The sequence below is a fragment of the Lontra canadensis genome, unplaced genomic scaffold (genome assembly GCF_010015895.1).
Source record: "Lontra canadensis isolate GAN:19392208 unplaced genomic scaffold, GSC_riverotter_1.0 scaffold30, whole genome shotgun sequence".
NCBI lineage: Eukaryota > Metazoa > Chordata > Mammalia > Carnivora > Mustelidae > Lontra > Lontra canadensis.
In genome coordinates, this window is record NW_022631024.1 from 15,448,029 (window position 1) to 15,467,953 (window position 19,925).

General features: G+C 57.9%; 1 protein-coding gene across 1 annotated transcript in view; it reads left to right on the top strand.

The window, feature by feature from the left end:
• Positions 1-19,925, top strand: part of NCS1 (neuronal calcium sensor 1) — a 47,096-nt gene that overhangs the window by 17,738 nt on the left and 9,433 nt on the right. Inside the window, exons 2-5 of the mRNA XM_032866089.1 lie at positions 6,216-6,240; positions 17,062-17,200; positions 18,375-18,453; positions 19,628-19,716. Coding sequence (XP_032721980.1) covers positions 6,216-6,240; positions 17,062-17,200; positions 18,375-18,453; positions 19,628-19,716 — 332 coding nt within the window. The remainder of the gene's footprint in view (positions 1-6,215; positions 6,241-17,061; positions 17,201-18,374; positions 18,454-19,627; positions 19,717-19,925) is intronic.

The window sequence follows — 19,925 nt, forward strand, 5'->3', positions numbered from 1 at the left end:
CGGGTGAGGGGGGTCAGGTGAGGGACACCCGGCTGGCTCTGGAATGGGGGGCTGTTCCTGTGTTTTCTGCCTCGTAGAGCAGGAAGAGGGGTGTCCCCAGGAAGGAGAGGTTCAGTCTGAGGTGGGGAATCCCTTTGGGCCTCGTGGAGCATGAGGGGCTCCTGGACCACTGTGAGGAGTGTGGGCAGGGGTTGAGCTGGAGGGAGCCAGCCGGAGGGGAGCTTGGGGTGAGGGGGGTGGGGTGACGATGCTGCCCCCCCTGAAAGGGACTCAGGGGACCCCAGTATTTGGAGGTTGAGCAAAGGAGAGGCCCGGGGCCTGACGAGGTGCTGTCTGAGAGGTGCTGAGCTCTAGAAGCTCTCTCTGCGCTTCTGAGCACTTTGTCCCAGCGGTCAGAGGTGTCACCACTAACGGAGTGTCAAGTTTAGTGACAAGGGGTGGCTGGGGGTAGGCCCAAAGGGCCTCACTTTCTCTCTTTGTGTTCATCAAACCAGAGGTGTTCTTGCTGCAGCGTGGTGGTGGGAGGCATGGGTGACACAGGCACTTGACACAGCCTCTGTCCCTGGAGACAGAGACGGGGCCTGGACTGGCCACAGGACAGTGGCTGGAGAGGCGGGAAGGAGCAGGGCTGGCTTGCCATCCCTCCTGCGGCAGCCAGCGCCTCTGTGGGGGCAGCCAGCCCCCCGCTTTCTGTTCCCGCCGTGTTTGAGCTGAGCTGCAATCAGGAGAGAGGTATTTTGCTTTAGGGAAATCAAAATCAGACTCAACATTTATCCTGGGCTCCAGGGACTGGCTCTCTCGCGTTCGTTCCTGGTAGACGAGAACTGTGCACGAGGGAGGCGGCCCAGGAGCACTGTTCCTGCTGTTCCTGCGGGAGGCGGCAAGGAGAGGGGCTCGGCAGGCACCCCCACCACAGGGGGTGAAGGCCTGGTTGCAGTGAGCCAGCTGGGGAGCCAGCCACACCGGGCTGGGCCCCCTCCCCCTACCCAGCCACCAGCAGGTCCCCTCCCCGCCTCCCCCGCCTCTCAGGGAGGTTCGTGGGAGGGGAGGGGAGTGGAGGGGATGCCCGGCCCCTTTCCTCCTGGCTCTGTGTCTGCTCTAAGACGGGAATTTTCTAGCTCCCTCTCAAGAAGCCCTCACCATGGCTCTGTCTGGTAGGAGTTTATACCCCATTCTTCAATGAGGAATCAGGCTCAGAGAGGTTAAGTAACTGACTCAGAGTAACACAGCCTACACAAGGCTGAGACAGGATGTGGACCCAGAGCCTCCCTCCGCCTCAGCCATGCAGTTTTAAATACTGGTTTCCTAATGAGCCTGGGTCCCCCTGGCCTGTAGGCAGGAGGGGGCTGGAGGAAGACAGCTTGTTTTTAAAGCTGGCCAAAGCCGATGGCAGTTGTAAAAGTAAACATGTGTGAGAAACCCAGTAGGATGGGTCACCAGTGCAGCCAAGTGGCTTGGTGACGAGGGATAATTGAGGAGGGTTTATTCTTTGCCCCCCGTGTGCAGGACATGGGGCCGGGTGCCCAGGTGATGCTGGGGCATGCCAGGAGAAGTGCCTTGGCCTCTGGGTACTTAGCATCCAATTGAGAAGAGAAGAAAAAGTGCCACTGTTGAGCGCCTGCTGGGTGCCAGACATCGTGACACGCACTTTCCATACCCTTCTCCTTCTAAGGCAGACGCTGTCATCCATCTCCTTTCCAGATGTGTAAACCGAGGCTCCGAGGTGTGGAGTCATTGCTCAGGGCCCCACAACCAGAGCCCTGGCCTGGGGTGCTGGCTGGGCTGGCCCCAGAGCCCCTTCCACAGACCAGTCTGTTTCACCACCTTCCCCCTTGCTGAGCTGGCCCCGGCGGGCAGCACCTGGTCCCCCTCTCTGCTGTGAGCCGATGGCAAGACAGACCAGGCGGGAAACAGTGATTCCCACACATCGGGGGGCTTCAGTGGAGGGCTCTGCAGAGAAGGGACATCCCAGCGGGGATCGGAAAGGGGCATAGGAATTACCCAGGAGAAGGAGGTGAGGAGGTATGTCCTGGGCAGAGGATCAGCAGGTGCAGAGGTCGGGAGCTGGGGGGATGGCTAGCGAGGGGCTTGGAGGGGGCAGTGCTGGGCTGCGGTAGCCCTGAGGACAGCCTTTTGTTGTCCTGAGCCCTGAGCCTTGAGCTTGGACCCGCCTCGTGCAAGTGAGGTGTGGGTGGACGCCTGTTTAATTTCACACTTGGATGGAGGCCCCCGGGAGGAGCTGGGAAGCCCGAGCATGGGAATGTCACTCTGGTATCCAGGGGGAGTGTGGAGCAGAGGGACCCCGTGACGTCCCCCACCCCTCCCTCCCTCCCTGTGCCTGTGGTGGTCAGAGCTGCAGGAACCCCCGGCCCTTCTGGTGCTGGGGGTGGGGTGGGGGCACACCCAGGTTTGTGGGCTGATGAGGACAAACTTGTCCCTGCAACCTTATATTTTGAAAGTAGGAGCCACATTGAGGTGACAGTGTGGGAGCACCTGTATGTCCTTCATCAAGATTCGCCCACGGCCAGCGTTTTGCCAGGGCTGGCTGCTTCTCTTTCTAAATGTGTGTGTGTGTGTGTGTGTGTGTGTGTGTGCGCGCGCGTGTGTGTGCATTTCCGAATCTCCCGCACGAAGCTGCCGGCATCCTGACCCTCACCCCTAAATACTGCTGGGCACATCTCCAATGAAAAGGGGCATTCTCCCACACCACGTCCGTGCCTTTCCCTCCCCTAAGAAAATCAGCGGAGTCATGGGGACATCCAACTGTGGCCCGTGGTGCAGCTCCCTCCGAGGTCCGAATCGTGTTTTCCACGGCCGGTCTTTAATGCCAGATGGAGGACCCAATCCAGGCTTTGTGGGTTGTGCTTGATGGCCTTTTCCCTTTTTCCAGAATGATCCCCTGCCTCGTTTTACCTTTCATGCCACTGACTGACTCCAGTGTCCTGGCCAGTTGCCTTGTAGAGTGTCCCGCCTTCCGGATTTGTCTGGTTATGTTCCCATGATTAGACTCAGGTTGATTATTTCTGGCAGGAGGACTCTGTGGGTGCCCCGTCCTCCCATGGCTTCAGATCGAGGGGGGCACGCGATGTTGGGATGTTTCACTATTGGAGAGGCCGGCTTTGATCCAGGACAGTCGTCTTCATGGTTGTGTTTCTGTCGTGTGTTAGAGAAGATAGGAGCAGCACATATCGTTGGTGATTTTATGGCTGTTGGTGCTTAGACTAGATCAGGCAAGTTGGTGAAATAAATGAGCTGATATAAGGAAATGTCCTGAGTGAACCATTGGACAGGTGGTGAGGGAAGAATTGAGAAGGTAGCATGGGGATGGCTGAGCTCCTGGAAACCCAGAGAGAATGGTAAGAATGCAGGTCCTGGCATTGGACAGACCTGGGCAATGACCTCCTCCTGGCCATGGCTTTGGGTCCCTTCCTCAGGTCTCTGGCTCGGCTGCCTCCCTGGACAGTCTGGCTCACACTGGTCACCTCCAGGCTCCTGACCCTGGTGGAGGAGCTTTGTGTAGGTGGCTGGGTCCCCATAGGGCTGCCTGATTCCTGCCCCACCCAGGACCCTCCGTGGCTCCAGGCAGGGAGGCAGTGTTGACCTGCTGGCCCTGGCATGGTGCCAGGAGACACCTGATGGCTTCATCTGTTTCCTAAAGGTTAATTAGCTCCTTAAAGCATCAGTAGGCCCATCGCCCCCCACCCCTGCTCCCTTCCGCCCCCGGGGCTGCTGCCTGCTGATTGGTGCTGGGGACCATTCCAATGGGGGAGGGCAGTCAACTGTGTCCCCTCCCCCCCATGCAGCTGTTCCATCCTGGGGACTTGGGGGAAATTTCTGAGCTGGGGGATTCCAGGGGAGCCTTCTCTGGCCCCATGAGGCCAGAGGTCAGCAGTAGATCTGTCGCCCAAACTCTTACCACCCAGCTCGTGCTGTTTCTGTCACGTGATGCCAAGGTCACCCAAGGTCATGCAGAGGCACCCAGTTGGGTGTCCATCCCTGGCTCCAAAGGTGGTCCTGGCCCTGCCATTTCCTGGCAAGGTGACCTTGGGTTACTGCAAGCAAGTGGACTTGTCTGAACCTTAGTCTAGTTGGGAAAATGGGACCGCCACCAACCTGCGGGACTCTTTTTTTTTTTTAATTTATTTATTTATTTGTTTGAGAGAGAGAGTGCCAGAGCAGGCGGGGAGGGGCAGAGGGAGAGGGAAAAGCAGACTCCCTGCTGCGCAGGGCACCCCACACAGGGCTCGATCCCAGGACCCTGGGATCATGACCCGAGCATAAGGCAGACTCTTTATCGACTGAGCCACGAGACGCCCCTACCTGTGGATTCTCATGCAGAAGAGCATCAAGCCATTGTTGTTTTCACAAGAGCCCGTTTCACAGATGAGGGAACTGAGGCTGAGAGAGGGGAAGTACTTTGCCCGAGGACACACAAGCTAGTAAGCTGTGGAGCTGGGTTTGAATCCGGCCAGCCTAGTCCGGCGCCGCAGCCTGTGCCCGGAAGCCCTGCCCGTGCTGTGATGGGGGTCCTGTGTCTCTCCAGGTCCCGGCTTTGAGTATCACCTGTGCCCCTGCAGCCCTTCACTGCCAGGTGTGGGTGGCGAGCCCAGGGCAGCTCAGCCTGGGTTAGACCAAGGTCACCTTCTCTTTCCACCCCCACGCCTGACCTCCTTCCCACCTTCTACCCTCTGCCAAAACTCTCTGGGAAAATTGCATTCTTTACACCAGGTCTGGCTGATCCAAGTAACCAGCGCCTCCCACCATAGCCGTGCCCTCTGTTTACCAGCTGCCTACTCGAGAACTAGCCTCTTCCTCCGCCTGAGATCTGGGCTGTGCAAGGAGGAACCTGGCGGGGGGCCTCCAGCTGGCCCCCCAGGTCCTGATTCACAGCCCACCAGGTTCCAGGCTGTGGATCAGGTGGCCAAGCCACACATGGAGTGCAGACCCTTGCTCTCTCACTTCATGTCCTGGCCCCCTTTGTGCCTCAGTTTCCCCATTTGGAGCCAGGGTGGAGGAAGGCTGTCTTCCCTCGGACCTGTTGTCAGGGCGGCTGAGCCAAAGCACAGAGGCCCATCCTGGCACGGAGCCAGTGGGCACTTGGTATCTGGCAGTTGGGACTGGCTTCCTTTGAGTGGGTATTTGACAAGTAGCCTCCTCGAGTCGTCGGGCACAGCAATTCAGGGATAGCCCGTGGGGCCTCCCTTCCCACTTCCCTGGGAAGAGGTTGCCATTCCGTTGTGCAGTTGACCCCCACACAACACCCACCTTCCCGTCCATCCGTTCACCTCTACCTGCATTCGTTCCTTCCTCAAGCCTGCGCGGAGCCCGTTGGCGGGCCAGGGGCTCAGGAGCGTTCACACCCGCTTCACACCTGTTCTGATCGAATTCCCAGCACAGCTCCTGTGGCGGGTCCTAGGACTCCTGCTTTACAAATGGGGAAACCGAGGCACTCTCCCAGGGTCACCCCTGCAAAGAATGAGTGTGGCCCAGGAGGTGGTTACCTGTTCTAATTCTGTGATCCTAGAGAGAACCCTGGTTTGGTTCCAACCTGAGCCAGTTTAGTACTTTTCAGAAAAAAAAGAGGGGGATTTTGTTTGTTCGTTTCATGGTTCAATACGGAATGACTATTTGGACTTGGCTGGATGTTTGACCACATTATGTGGCTTGTCCCAGGTTTTGGTTCATGGCTCTGTTCTCGTCTTGCCTGTAAAAAACCTGGAACTGACCGCCGTGGGGGGCCGGAGGGCCAGGTCGAGGAGGGGAGGGGGCTGGGTGCAGCCAGAGCCCAGGGGGGCTGCTCAGCCTTCCTGCCCTGGCCCGCCACACGCAGGCAGGCACCCGGGTGCCTTCTCCAACGGTGCTGTCCCCGGGCTGAGAGTTGGGGGACAGCGTATCTCAAACATTGGCCTGGGTGTGAGGCTCTTTCCTGCGCCCCCCCCAGCCCCCAGGACGGCAGGGAGAGACAACCCCACATGTAAGAGGCTGTTCTTGTCAGTCCTTTTAGAAGCCCAGTCGGCCTCAGGAGGGATAGGCCAGTGCTGTCCCCTGCTGGGGTGGCTGGACATGCAGCTCCTGACTGGGACAGATCATCTGGGGGACATGGGTGGGTAGGCCGTAGGCGCGGGCTGGGGAGGGCAGGAAGGAGCTTCCCTGGGTCTGCCTGTCTCCTAATGCACTTCCCAGAGCTAAAAGGCTGCTTCTGTTTTCTCTTGCAGTTACCGAGAAGGAAGTCCAGCAGTGGTGAGTAGCTTTTTTCCCCCAAACTGTTGGCGGGGAGGCCTGGGTGGCCGTCGGCTTTGGGCTGATGGGACAGCAGTGCAGCTGCCCAGAAGAGGGCCATGGGAAGGACTTCTGCGCGTGGCTGCTGTACCAGCCAGACCGGGCAGGCTTCGCTTAGATTCTTTTGTCCCCAGAGGGCTGGTGTAGGGCCAACTGAACTGGGGTGGAGGTGGGTGTTGGGGACTCCTTGCCTTGTGTGTCATCTCTGGGGACCACAGGCCCTGTTCACCAAAGAGAGGGGTTGGGACCAGAAACGAGTCTGGAGACTGGGTCCCAGGCCTGGCTTTGTCACTAAGTCACCAGTGGCCTTGAGAAGTCTCTTCCCATTTCTGGGGTTCAGTCACCTTTTCTATAAAGTGATTGGTGAGACTGGGCCAAGGATGGCAAATAGGTTTTCTCTTGGATGCCAGCTCTCATCAGTCTGTAGTGGCTGCCCAGAGTGCCGGGTTAAGAAGGATTCTGAGGCTGTATGTCATGGAGTGGAGGGAAAGTATAGCAGTGAGGGGTTGATGTGGGTTGGGATGGATGAGTGATGCCTGCCTGGGCTGGGGGAGAGGGGAGCGGTATGCTGATTGTCCCCTGGTCCCCTGCGGAATGTGGCAGAATGTGGAGCTGGCAGGGGAGGCTCACATGAAGGGAGACTTGAGGTGGGGGGGTGCGGAGGGGAGGAGGCAAGCCTGGAGAACTTCCAGGCAAGTTGGGTGGGTGAGAAATGGATCTAGAATCCTGACCAGGCCTCAAGTGATTCTCTGAGCCTCAGTTTCCCCGTGCGTGTGATGGGAATGATGATGTACTGGGAAGACATTCCCTGTGAGGGTCATAGCACCGTGCCCAAGAGATGACAGCCACGGTGGGTGGTCTTCTGTGTGCCGTTCAGATGGGGAATTGAGGCCTAGAGAGGGCCCCCATCACAGCCAGGGCGTGGCAGGCCTGCAAGGATCCATGCCGTGAGACTCTGGGGCAGCTCCGGGGGTGGGGTGTGCAGGGCCAGGCTCCCCTAGGGGCCACTCCGTATAACTCCCTGTCCCTGAGTCCAGGCTGTGGAGGGCAGGAGCTGTGGCCACACTGCCCAGCTCTTCTGACCCCATGCTGGACATCTAGCCCAGTGGCCAGAACCCAGATGGTGAGCCGGTTCCTCCTGCGGAGTTGGGGGGGGCGCGGGAGCAGGGGAGGAGCGCAGGTGGAGGGAGCAGCAGCCGCCGCCTTTTCCTCCCCTACATCTGAGGACCAACATGTGGGTCTGATCTGCCTCTGACCTCATTTTCACTTCTCCGCTTCCCCAGGTGAGCGTTCCAGAAACATTCCTACTTCTAGGTCTTTATCCCCATGGCTCTGCCTTCCAGAACTCCCCGCCCTTCCTTCCTGGGCCTTTGTCTGCTCATATCTCCCCTCTGGAACTACCCACCCTTCTTTCTGACCTTCCTAGGCCAACTGATATCATCTTTCCCGAGGCTCACCTGCATGTCACCTCCTCCAGGAAGCCTTCCGGGATTCCCAGGTCCCCCTCCTTCCCACCTGACAGCCAGAGGAGTCATTGTTGAACAAAAACCTGACAGTGTCTGGCTTCTGCTTAAAACCTTCCTTCGGCATGGTTATAGGGGGATGAGGACGGGTGTGGTCTGACCCTGTTGACCCTGCCAGTCTCACCACCATCTCCTTCTGCCCTCTGGCCTGCCTGATTTGCTGTCTGTTCCTGAACTCACCTCGCCCCCTGGGCCTTCCTGACCTTGGCCTGGCCTCTCCCCCTCCTGGGGACACCCCTCCGCCTGTTTGCTTGGCTCCTATCTCCCTACCCCCAGGGCTTCATTCCTGAGACCGCCTGGGCCCTCAGGTTCGCTTAGGGGACCCAGCACAACTGCAGACTCAGCTGGCAACAGTTACTCATCTGCGAGCCTCCCTGCCTCCTTTCCTGGCCCTGCGGGTGGGCCCTGTACTGTTTGCCCCTGTGCCCCCAGAGCCCGGCCATGGCAGGTGCTCCGCTCCCAGGAAGCACGCCCCGTGCTTCCCGTAAGTTGCTGGTGACTCCCGGGAGCTGCCCTGGGGTCCGTCAGGGCTGCGATCTGTCCTGGAGAGCTGGCGGATGCTTTCCCAGTGCTGCCGTGTGCTTAGCGAGCTCTCAGACGTGGCCTCATTCAGTTCCTCCCCGCTGTCACCCAGAGGAGTGACCCAACACGGCATTTCCTAGATGGGGCTCCTGAGCCCCCGGGCCCTGCCTTGCTCACAGCTGTGCTTCCGCCAGGGGAAGGCAGAGCAGAGCGGCCAGATGGGCTTCCGAACCAGGGCGCCGGGCTTGGGGACCAACACCCCAGGACCTGCGTGAGCAATCTGGAGCAAGTTATTGGACGTGTGGGTACCTTGGTTTTCCCATCTGGAGATTTAACCTTTATAGGAATATTGTAAAGAACAAATGATCTAATTCACATAAGCCGTCTGGAGCACAGCCTAGTTACGTTCTCTCTGCCGGTGGTGCTAATAATAATGACATCAGTATCGTCATCATCATGAGCCATGGAGCAGTCTTCCAAGTCCCCTTCTCATTATGACAATGGGGAAACTGAGGCCCTGACAGGTGAAGTGACTTTGGTTCCTTTGCCAAGCTGCTATTTCAGCTACAACCTGGACAAGGACTTGGCCGTGGAGGGGAGTTCCAGGCATAGGGAAGAGCAATCGGCAGGTGCACGGGGAATAGATTTGGTGCGTTCAAGGAACAGCAGGGAGGCCGTAGAGGCTGCCCCTGGAGCGCCGTCGTGGAGGCTGCCGTAACAGAGCCAGGGCCCTAGGCCTTGGGACACGCAGCCCTTGCCATAGGGTGACTCTCTCTGAAGAGCTTATAAAGACAAGAACTGATCTTTCTTTGCCAGAAAGTTCTGTGGGCCTCAAGTATATGTCCTTTGGTTCATTTTGGTGGTGCCTTCAAGCCTAGGAGACAGCTGACTCAGTGCTTTCCACTGGCCTTCCTGGGTCAGTCCCCGACCCACCTCACTATGGTGTTCTAGAATCCCGTAGGGTGAAGCTAGCCTGGGGATAGTTAAACAGGGACACTCATATCTCCACCCTCTCCGCCGGTGCCCACAGCAGACATTGGTAATGGATCACAGATTATAGCACTCGATCAGTTTCCTCCAGGGCTCTGGGCGGCCAGTGCCATTGTTGCTGGCAAATAAAATGAGCCCTTCTGTTCTCCCTCAACTGGCCCGAATGTCACTGGTTCACGAGCACTGTAGGTGGCCCGCCGTCCCCTCTGTCTTTTGCACAGGAAGCAGGTAAGATGAACTCCTGTGTCCCAAGTGCCCTGGGCCATTCTCAGAGGACACTTTGCCACCACAGCCCCCAGCCAGCCCTTTCACATCCCAGACAGCTCTTGGGGCACCCAACAGCTGGGGGCAGTGCTGACGCCAGCCCTCCCTGGGAAAACGTGGGCTTCCCAGGATCACTCACCTCCCCTTCTTCCATGGCCTCACTGGGCACCGCCCCCCAACACACACTTGCTGACCCTCACCCACACCACGCTCATTTCTACCTTTGAACTCCCCATCCTTGCTGTTCCCACCGCACCCAGGTCTTGGCATCACCAGCCCAGGGTCCTCTCTTCGGAGAGGCGTGCCCTGACCACCCAGTCTCTGTTTCTCCAGCATGCTCTAGGATCCCCTTATTTTGTGCGGACTTTCAGTAGCCACAATGCAGTGGGGAACCAAGACCCAGGGCTTTTTTCCTTTTTTTAAAAGATTTTATTTATTCATTTGACAGAGATCACAAGTAGGCAGAGAGGCAGGCAGAGAGAGAGAGGGGGAAGCAGGCCCCCCGCCGAGCAGAGAGCCTGATGTGGGGCTCGATCCCAGGACCCCGGGATCATGACCCGAGCCGAAGGCAGAGGCTTTAACCCACTGAGCCACCCTGGTGCCCTCCTTTTTTTTTTTTAAGATTTTATTTTTAAGTCATCTCTGCACCCAGCATGGAGCTCAAACTCACAACCTCAAGATTAAGAGCCCCGTGTTCCTCCGGCTAAGCCCAAGGCCCAGGGCTCTTACATGATTCTATGATTGGTCATGGACCGCCCAGGGAGCAGAAGCAGAGCCGGGAGTTGCACTTGGGCCTTGGTGCTGGTCGGGCGCAGGTCTTCGGGAGAGCCCAGGCCCCAGGTTGTCAGGAGCACAGGACAGCCTGCAGCTGTGGGGTGCCCAGGCCAGCCTCATCAGGGCTCAGTCCATACCGGGCTCCTGCTAGCGTCCCCTCGGGGTCATCTCAGGGGCTCCCTGCCCCGCGCTGCTGTGTGGTTCTCTGTATTTGCAGGGAGGGGGCTGGAGGCTGAGAGGTCAGGCTAGTGTCGGGGTCCACATGCTGAGCCTGGCTTGTTGCTGTGGAAGGTGAGGACCCGCAGAGCGGGCTAAGAAGCTGCAGCAGGTCCCAGGCCCTTGTGGATGATTGTGAAGTTGCCATCACTTGGAGGACAGAGAGACAGCAGACAGAAGACCATGGGGGCTGGAGGACGCGGGGAGGGCAGGAAGGAAGAGGCTTCCTCTTCATGGGTGTGCGTGGGATCCTCCTCCAGGATCTGTGCAGCGAGGGGAGCAGCACGGGAGGGGGTTGTTTGCAGAGATAATGGGAGACGAATCCATCAGGTGCACCACGGAGGCAGCTGGGCCCGCGCTGGTGGCGGGTGGCGGGTGGCGGGTGGGGGTAAAGCGCTCCCCCGTATCTGTCTATCCCTCACCCTTCCCGCTGCAGAAGGCCGGTTTACCCTGGGCCTGGCGGGAGAGGGGCATGCAAGGAGCTGCGGCCTGGCCTCGAGCTGGCTCCCAGGCGGCGGGGTTCCCTGGGAAATGAGACCACGGAATCCCAGAAAGTCCTAGCAGGCTGGGGCCTTTGGGCCTTGCTCGGGGTCCTCCGAGAATGGGAAGCAGAGCTGGAGTCGGACCCCCGTGTCACAGCGAGGACTCATTCATTCACTCTCCATTCAGTTGTCTGCTCAGATAGTCTTTACTGAGCACCTGCTATGTGCCAGGCCGGTGCAGGGGGCTGGGGGCAGGCGGCGCGGAGGGAGACAGGTGCCTGGCGTCCCCTGGAGGAGGGGACACAGGCACAGCCCAGGCTGGCGAGGTGGGGAAGCCCCTTCCGGAAGTGGCATTCAGCCTTTGCTGCTTTATGAAATGACAGGTTTTTTTTTCTCCTTTGGCTTTCAAAGACGTGTAAGAGTGCACTGGTCAGGTCTGCGACTTTCTCTTCTTATCCCCACCCTGTCTCGAACTGCCGGCCCCCCAACATAGCCAACCCCGTCAAATGCCCATGCTCAGGTGGCCGGGCAGCACGTGCCCGGTGCGCTCGGACGCTGTGCCTGTTTCCCGGGCTTGGCCGCGTTGCTTTCTGTGCGATTCCCAGACCCGCCTCTGGCCCCCAGGGAGCCAAGACCCCTATTCTCAAACGAGATTTCAAGGCTGGCGACAGGTACCGAGATAACTGATTGAACAAAATGTCATCTTCTTGCCTCAATAAAAAGATGACTTAATATAAAAAAATAGCTTCCATGAGTCCTAGGAACTAAGGACGGTTTACAAAAGAGAAGGCAAATCTAGGGAGAGTCGTGATTGTAGTTTGGTTTGGTTTTTCAAAGGTTTCGTTTTCTGCAGCAGCCTTTTTAGTTATTTATTTTATTTTTATTTTATTTTTATTTTTTAAAGATTTTTATTTATTTATTTGACAGATCACAAATAGGCAGAGAGAGAGTGAGAAAGAGAGAGAGAGAGAGAGAGAGAGGAGGAAGCAGGCTCCCTGCTGAGCAGAGAGCCGGATTCGGGGCTCGATCCCAGGACCCTGAGATCATGACCTGAGCCAAAGGCAGAGGCTTAACCCACTGAGCCACCCAGGCGCCCCTACCAGCACCCTTTTTAAAAGTAGCTAATTTTTTAGCAGATGATGGTCAGTTGTGTTCGCGGTTCATGGATCTATGTGGATATAAACAACTCTTACTATGTAGGATTTGTATTCTATGTCGCATGCTGTCTTACACCAAACTGTGTCTGTATTTGTTATTTTTATACCCAATCTAGAATATTCTGTAATGATCTTAGTTACTTTTTTTTAATGTGGTGAAATACACATCACGTGAAATTTACTATCCTAACCATTAAGGCTGCGTTATGGGAGTGGCCTCCACACAGGGCTGAGTGAGTAGATGGAACCGGGGCATCAGGGGTCTTGGTACACTGGAACCTGCTCCTTGGGGCACCTGGCAGGACAGGGCGGCCAGGCTGGGAGTGGGGGTGTCCGTGTCCGTGACATCTCGGGCTCTGCTCTGTGGGAGAGGTTGGGGCTGGAGCTTGGCGTCCGGCAGATGTCTAGGACGTCCTCTGCCATCTACCACACTGTTGCCATTTGCCAAAGCTCACCCAGGGCCTGGCGGCAGGTGCTGTGTTGGTTCCCACGTCATGGATCGGTAAACTGAGGCTCAGGAAGAGGAAGTCACCTGCCCAGGGTCACACACAGGTCCAGGGTGGTCCTGGGATCAAGCCACGTCTAATGGGGAAGCCCGAGCCCTACCTTTTCAGTTCTTTAAACTCTAAAAAAAATTAAACTTTTATATTATGGAATTTGTGCATGTTCAGTACATGGAGCTAGTAATAATAAACAAAATAAAAAGATCCTTCCCTGCCTCCTTTCCACTGCATATGACACTTGACTTGTAGGGACTGTTGGTCCCAGAGCATGACTCTGTCTGCAGTGTCCAGGGGACATGTCTCTAAGGGAAACATAGAAGCTGAGAATGAAAAGGTGGGTGGGAGTCAGCAGGGTAGGGAGGGGAAGTGAAGGCTGAACAGAATTGGTGCCGAGTGATGGCCCTGAGCCAGGGCAAGACGTAATCTTCCCCAGCCTCAGTTTCCCCATCTGTAAAATGGGCACAATCGTCCTTGCCTCCTGGGCTCATTGGGACCATGGGGTGAATTTAGTCTTAGAAGGCACGTAGCCATTTGCCTGGCTCTCAGTAGGCCCCGGTAGTAGCTGTCACTCAGGAGCACAGAAGACTCAGGTGCCAGACCCCCTCTAGCTCATGGGGTTCCCAGAGGACGTCTAGTTCAGTGGTTCTCAGCTGGAGTGGTTCCACTCCCGGGGGATATTTGGCCCCTGTCTGGAGACACCTTTGTCCCAGCTTGGGGGCAGGCACTACGGATAGCTAGCAGATGGAGGCCAGGGCCACAGGACAGCCCCCCCCCCCCGAGAATCTTCCAACCCCAAATGTCAGAGGTGCTGGGGTGGGGAAACCCTGCCTCCAGAGCTGGTCTGAGTCACTTATTTTAGCAGCAGGGAAACTGAGGGGCATTGCAGGGTAGGGATTCCTCGAGGTCCCTCTCCCAGCGAGACAGGATGGGGCCAGGCTTGGCGTAGCTTTCCTGTCGGCTGCGTGTCTGAAGGAGAGCGGAAGGGACCTGGGCTTATTGGAACCTGAGGCCTGGCCCTGGGAGGGGGATGGGGTCACGTCGCTCAGTCGTCCTGGGGACAAAAGTCCTGGACATGCACTTCATCACGAGACAGCAGCCCCTCCCTCTCCACCCCTGCAGGCAGTGGGGAGGGGGCATGTGCTGGGGTGGGGTGTCCCACCGCTGGAGGGTAGGCGGCGCCTCAGGACTGGACCCTTTTGTGAAGTCCCAGCCCAGAGCTGTGACAACTCACAGGGTGAATTAGGAGTCGGGGTAACCAGGGTGTCTGGGACAGCTCCCTCATCTCTGCTCCGGCAAGGCAGGGTGCCCCCGCCTTCTAATGATGAACAACGGGGTGGCACAGTGGTTGGGGGGCACGTGCTTTGTGTTTCCATCGGCTGGAGGAGGGGTAGGTGGGAGGCAGGAGACCTGGGTCTGAGGCCTGATCCTGCTGCTAACGATCTGTGCAACCTTGAGCTGCTCTCTCGCCCTCTCTGGGACCCCTAGTTCCCTGTTGCAGAGGGTAGGGGGACATCTGTGGTTCTCTAGCCATCTGAAGGAAGCTCTCGGGTTCTGGCCAAGGTCCTCGGGGATCAGGGAGGCACCAGATGCCTGGGCTCGCCCTCCCTCTGTCCCTGCCTGGCAGGTTGTATGCCCATCCGTCTATCCGTCCATCCATCCCTCTCTTTGGACAGACATTTACTGAGCCCCCCTCGTACACCAGCGCCTGTGCTGGGCACGGGGCACCGCTGGGTCAGGGAGATTACAGTTGGATGGGGACACAGCCTGGAGACAAACAGGACATGGTGTGCTGGGGTCTCCAGGGGCTGAGGGAGAAGAGGAGCCTGTGAGGCCCTAGGGGTTGAGTGTGGAATGGGGAGGTGCCCGGCAAGAGGAGGCCAGGCCATTGGGCAGCTTCTAATTGGCTTCTCCCCCTGCAGGTGGGCTTCCCGGGGCCCCACTGTGACAGCCTCTGCAGGGGCAACCGGACAGGCCCCCCAAATGCTCCCCACTGAAGCTGGCCTCCTGCGCCCCCGCCTGCCCCCGGTTACCCCCGCAGGACCTCCGCTGCGGGCTCAGGCAGCTGCTCTCCGAGCTGAGGGCTCCTGCCGCTGAGCTAACTGCCTTCCATCCCGGCCAAGAGCCCGCCCCCCTGGGGAGCCACCCGCAGGGACCCTTCGGGGAGGCTTTTGTCTTCTCTTTATTGTTTTTAACAGTCTCTGCGGATCATTTAAGTAACATATATCCATTGTGGGGAAATGAGAAGCTCAGGGGGAGGCTCCCCAATCCGGCATCCAGAGGGATCTGGGGAAGTTGGAGCCTGCCCCCACAGGACCCCCAAGTCCTGGCACCAGACACTTCCCTTCCTCCTGCCCAGGGACCTGTCTTGGCCAGGGAGCCTGGGCTCATGGACCAGATCTTGTCCTTGAAATGCTCCTTCTCCCTGGCTGTGTGTGTGTGTGTGTCATGCCTGGCTATGAAGCTTGGACCAAGAGTACCCCGCTGGGAAGGAGAATTTAGGGGAGGGAACTGCATGGGCTTGGGTCCCTTCCTGGTTCCAGTGGTGGGAAGGGCGCCCGACCTCTTGCCTCATCGGTGAATCCCGGCATCACAGAACCCACCTCGAAGGTTAAAGGTGACTCATGAGGAACAGCCTTGAAGACTGAGCTCAGCACCCGGGGTTTGGGGACTGTTGCCAAAGGTCCAGGCGGAGGGTGAGGTGGGGGCCGCCATGGGTTACAGAACAGGGACCTGGCTTCCCTGGGCCTCTGCTGCCTCGAGGTGCCCAGGTGGAGGGCCGGCTATGGGCGCCCACTTCAGCCCACCCCAGGCATGAAGCCCCCCACCGCATTCCATCTTCTGGCCTCCCCTGCACCCCAGCAACGCTCATGCTCGAGGAGCAGCTGATACATTAGCAAGAATCTTCTTTTCTTTTTAAGATTTTATTTATTTATTTGACAGAGACACTGTGCTTACAAGCAGGGAGGGCAGCAGAGGGAGAGAGAGAAGCAGGCGCTCTGCTGACCAGGGAGCCCAATTCAAGGCTCAAACTCATGACCTGAGCCTAAGGGAGACACTTAACCGACTGAGCCACCCAGGCACCCCTCTTATTTTCTTGTTCACATCTGATCTCAGTTCTGAGGCTGTAGATCCCTGAGTATCCTACGTGTCCCTTTAGGTCCTTACGTGTGAAGTGTCCCCCCCACCCCCGCCCAGGCACGTTAGATTGTTCCCTGGGGGCAGGAGGACAGCGGGTGCCCGGAATCCCCTCCCTGGACACGAGGGTCTTGGAACAATGCGGCAGGTGAATTTCAGCGACCCTGTGTCTCTGAGCATCTGGTCTCTTCAGTGTCTGCCTGCCACCCAGCTCCAGTTTGGATTGCAAGGATGAGCAAGTCCCCCTCCTGAGCCTCAGCTTTCCCATCCTTTAAATGGGCTTAACTGCAGACTTGCTCACCGGCTGCGTGGGCGGCCCGGGAGAATGCGTGTGCAACGAAGGGCCCAGAGAGCTAAGTGCTGGGAGCAGATAATGGTTGATCCCTCGCTCCCTTCCCTTTATGCTGGGAAATCTCCTCCTCCAGTTGGGTTGCTAAGCTACACACAGGAGCCGACTCATGAATTGTTTTACAACAACTCATCTGAGTTCATAACACTAAAGATCTCTTATGCCCAGCCCTGGCGTAAGTATGTTACATGATCATCTCATCTGATCCCAATAAGATAGCTGTGAGAGCTGGCCCTTTTATGGATGAGGGGATGGAGGCTCAGAGATGGGAAGGCACTTGCCCAAGGTTGCACAGCCAGCAAGGAGCAAAGCTGGGATTTGGAGTACAAAGCCAGGCCGCTGTCCATGGGCTCTGTGGCTGCAGGATTCTGGAACAAACCAGAGCACCCTGTGAGCTCGATGCCCTGCTCCCATGTCCTTCAGCGCAGATCCCTGGGAACAAAGGTGGGGGAGGGGGTGTGCATATTGTGGGGTGCAGGCGTGTGGGAGGAGCCAGCTGCCGGCCCCATATGGTGGCTCTGCCTACTCTGTGGTGTCAGGAGGGGCTCAGTGGAGAAGGTGGGGGAGGCAGGAGTGGTTGGTGTAAGAGCGCTACTTTGGGGAGCTGGTTTGGGTGAGTTTTGTTTTAGCCCCGCTGCGTGGCGGGTGGGCAGGCTGGGGGGTTCATTCTCATCCCCCTTACACGGATGAGGCTCTGAGAGATGCAATCACCTGTCCCAGGTCACCCAGCTGGCCAGAGGCAGAGGATGTGCAGCCCAACACCCCCACGGGGCTCACAGCCTCCTGGGGTGCTGGGTGGGGGGCTGCTGGCAGGGGGGTGATGTCAGTGCCTCCTTTCCCCTCTCTCGCCTGGTCTGCTACCTCTAGGTACAAAGGCTTCATCAAGGACTGCCCCAGCGGGCAGCTGGACGCTGCAGGCTTCCAGAAAATCTACAAGCAGTTCTTCCCATTTGGAGATCCTACCAAGTTCGCCACGTTTGTTTTCAACGTGTTTGATGAAAACAAGGTGAGCTGGGCATGGACGGGGCCCGCGCCCGGCCCAGAGCCCCCTTCCTCCTGCAGGCGCCCGCCGCACCTCCACACCCACGTTTTTCTGCCAGCGTTCCCTTCTGGAGAAGGCACACACACGCGCACACACATGCGGTGTGCACATGCACACACATGCACACACGCCTGCATATGCACACACGTGCACACACGAACGCAACGCACACACTTGCACCTGCTCCACGGAGACGTACACGCGTGCACACATATGTATACCTTGACCTTTTTCTTACAAGCACAGAATGCAAATGCCTACAGGGATAATAACCAGATTTAGAATCATCCACACTGACATCCACTGAGCACGGACTGTGTGCGAAGCTTTCTGTGTGGACTATTTACAACCAGCTCCCTGTGGGGTATGTCCTTTGAACACCCCCGTTTTGCAGATGGGGAAACTGAGGATCTGAGCAGCATACAGTACGGCGGCGGGGGGGGGGGGGATTCGCCCCCGATTGCTTTCGCAGAGCATCATGTTTTCGAGTCTCATCTTGGCGGATCCACTGTCAGGCCCCCACAGTCCTCAGCACCGTGTCCCACGCCTGTATTTTTCCAGGCTTCCTCGTGTTCACGGTGGATTTACTGTAACTTGTTTTCGCATTCTGTCATGTTGGGCCCTCAGACTTGGATTGCCACACCCCGGCATTCTCCCCAGGTGCCCTCAGGCTGACAGTCACACTGCCTGGCCCTGGGAAGAACTCTGCCCTCCCCAGGCCTCAGTTTCCCTATTTGCAAAATGAATAGGTGGGATTAAACAATCTAGAGCCTTGCCCTCCTCCAAAGTCTGGGAGCCTGTGGCTCTGAGCCAAGGGGAAAGGGGATCTCCAGGCGGCCCTTGCCCACAGAGGGGGTGTGTGTGTGAGCGGCACCTTCTGGCTCTTTCTCCCATCAGATGTGGAGTTGGACTCTGCCTTTGGCCTCACTCTTTCTGATGTTCCTTCTGCCTGGCCTGATCCATCTGTGATCCTACCTCCCACCCCGTCCCTGTCCCCTCTCTCCTATCCTCTCCGCCTGGGTGTCTGTCCTTCGGTTGTGGGTATCTGGTGCCTGCCATCGCCCATCACACACCCAGGGCCCGGCCTGACCAGAGATCCAGTACTGACCGGGGCCACCCTGCCCCTCTCTCCCGTCAGGACGGGCGGATTGAGTTCTCTGAGTTCATCCAGGCGCTGTCGGTGACCTCAAGGGGAACCCTGGACGAGAAGCTTCGGTGTAAGTCCTGTCCCTGGGTTCTGCCAGGCAGCCCCTGGCTGGGTCCTGGATGTTGGTCCAGGGCTGAGAGATGGCACAGATGTTCTGCCTTTATGGGTCAGAGGAGCTTCCCTGGGGGTGACCATGGAGAAGGAACACAGCTTACCGAGGCAGGGTGGACAGATGGGGCTGTCAACAGGTGTAGATGAGGACCGCAGGTAGTGTAGCCTTTGTGTTAAAAGACCCGGTTCCGGCGCTGGCGCTGTTTTGATGACCGGCTCATTCATGCACTTACTCACTCACTCAGCAGAGATCCACAGCCACGGCCACAGCCACAGCCACAGTCCATGCTGGCAAGGAGGCCGGGGAGCCATGAGAGAAGCACACAGGCAGGCGACCGCTCCTGTGGTTGTCAGTCTAGCCTGGGAATGTGATTCGGAAAAATCCCATAAAACCGCCACCGAGGCAGGAAAGGGAGGGTGAGCAGACAGGAGCAAGCCGGGCTCTGTGAGGGGTCAGGAGCTGAGCCTGGCAGGGGGAGAGCTGGCGTGGGTGGGAGGAGGGGAGAAGGTGTGTGGAACAGGGGAACAGCATGTGCGAGGCCCCAGGGCAGAGCGGACAGGGGCAAAAGGGAGTCTGGAGACTGGGTGGAAAGAGCTGAGCCAGAATCCACCGCTCTCTTGGGCCTTTCTGCAGCATGGCGCTGGCAACAAGAAAACAGTGGTTTCTTTTTCCCCCTTCTCCTTCTTCTTCTTCTTTTTTAGGAATAAAGGAGGATTTTATTCTTGTAAAATCTACCCCCTCCTCACCCCCATTCCGGGCATATTATTTTGTTTTCTAAGTTGACCCCATAGCAGGAAGCTACGTGACTGCGGGAGGGGAGTAAGTTCGGTGGAGAGGAGGCTGACACTTGGGGTGGGGGACCAGCTCTGCAGACCCAGAGACCCCTTCATTTTACTTTTAGTTCCTTTAAAAAAAACAAACACACAACCCTAGTTGAAATGGTACCTGTGTCGATGTGTGTGTGTGTCTGTCTGTCGGTCCCTGTTTGTCCTGATGTGAATCCTATTTGCGGAGGAGTAGTGGGGCTCCACGGCAAGCTGAGGGGCTGGAGGTGGGCGGGGGGGGGCGGGAACAGAGCCTGTCAGGCCCCGCCCCCCGCCTGGGGTGACTCCGCCCCGCTGCTCGATCACAGGGGCCTTCAAGCTCTACGATCTGGATAACGACGGCTACATCACCAGGAACGAGATGCTGGACATTGTGGACGCCATTTACCAGATGGTGGTGAGGCGTGGGCCCTGCGGGGTAGGAGAGGCAGCAGGAGCCTCATGTGTAGGGACAGGGCCTGGTCGGCCCTTAGAGGGAGTGCGCTCCCGCAGCCGCTCTCTTGCCCGGGCTGGGTTGGCCAGCAGAGGGGTCGTCGCTGCGCATCTGTGAGGTGGCCCTCGGCTGGGGTGTCTGTGGGGCTGAGGGGGGAGGGGCAGAGCTTTCTA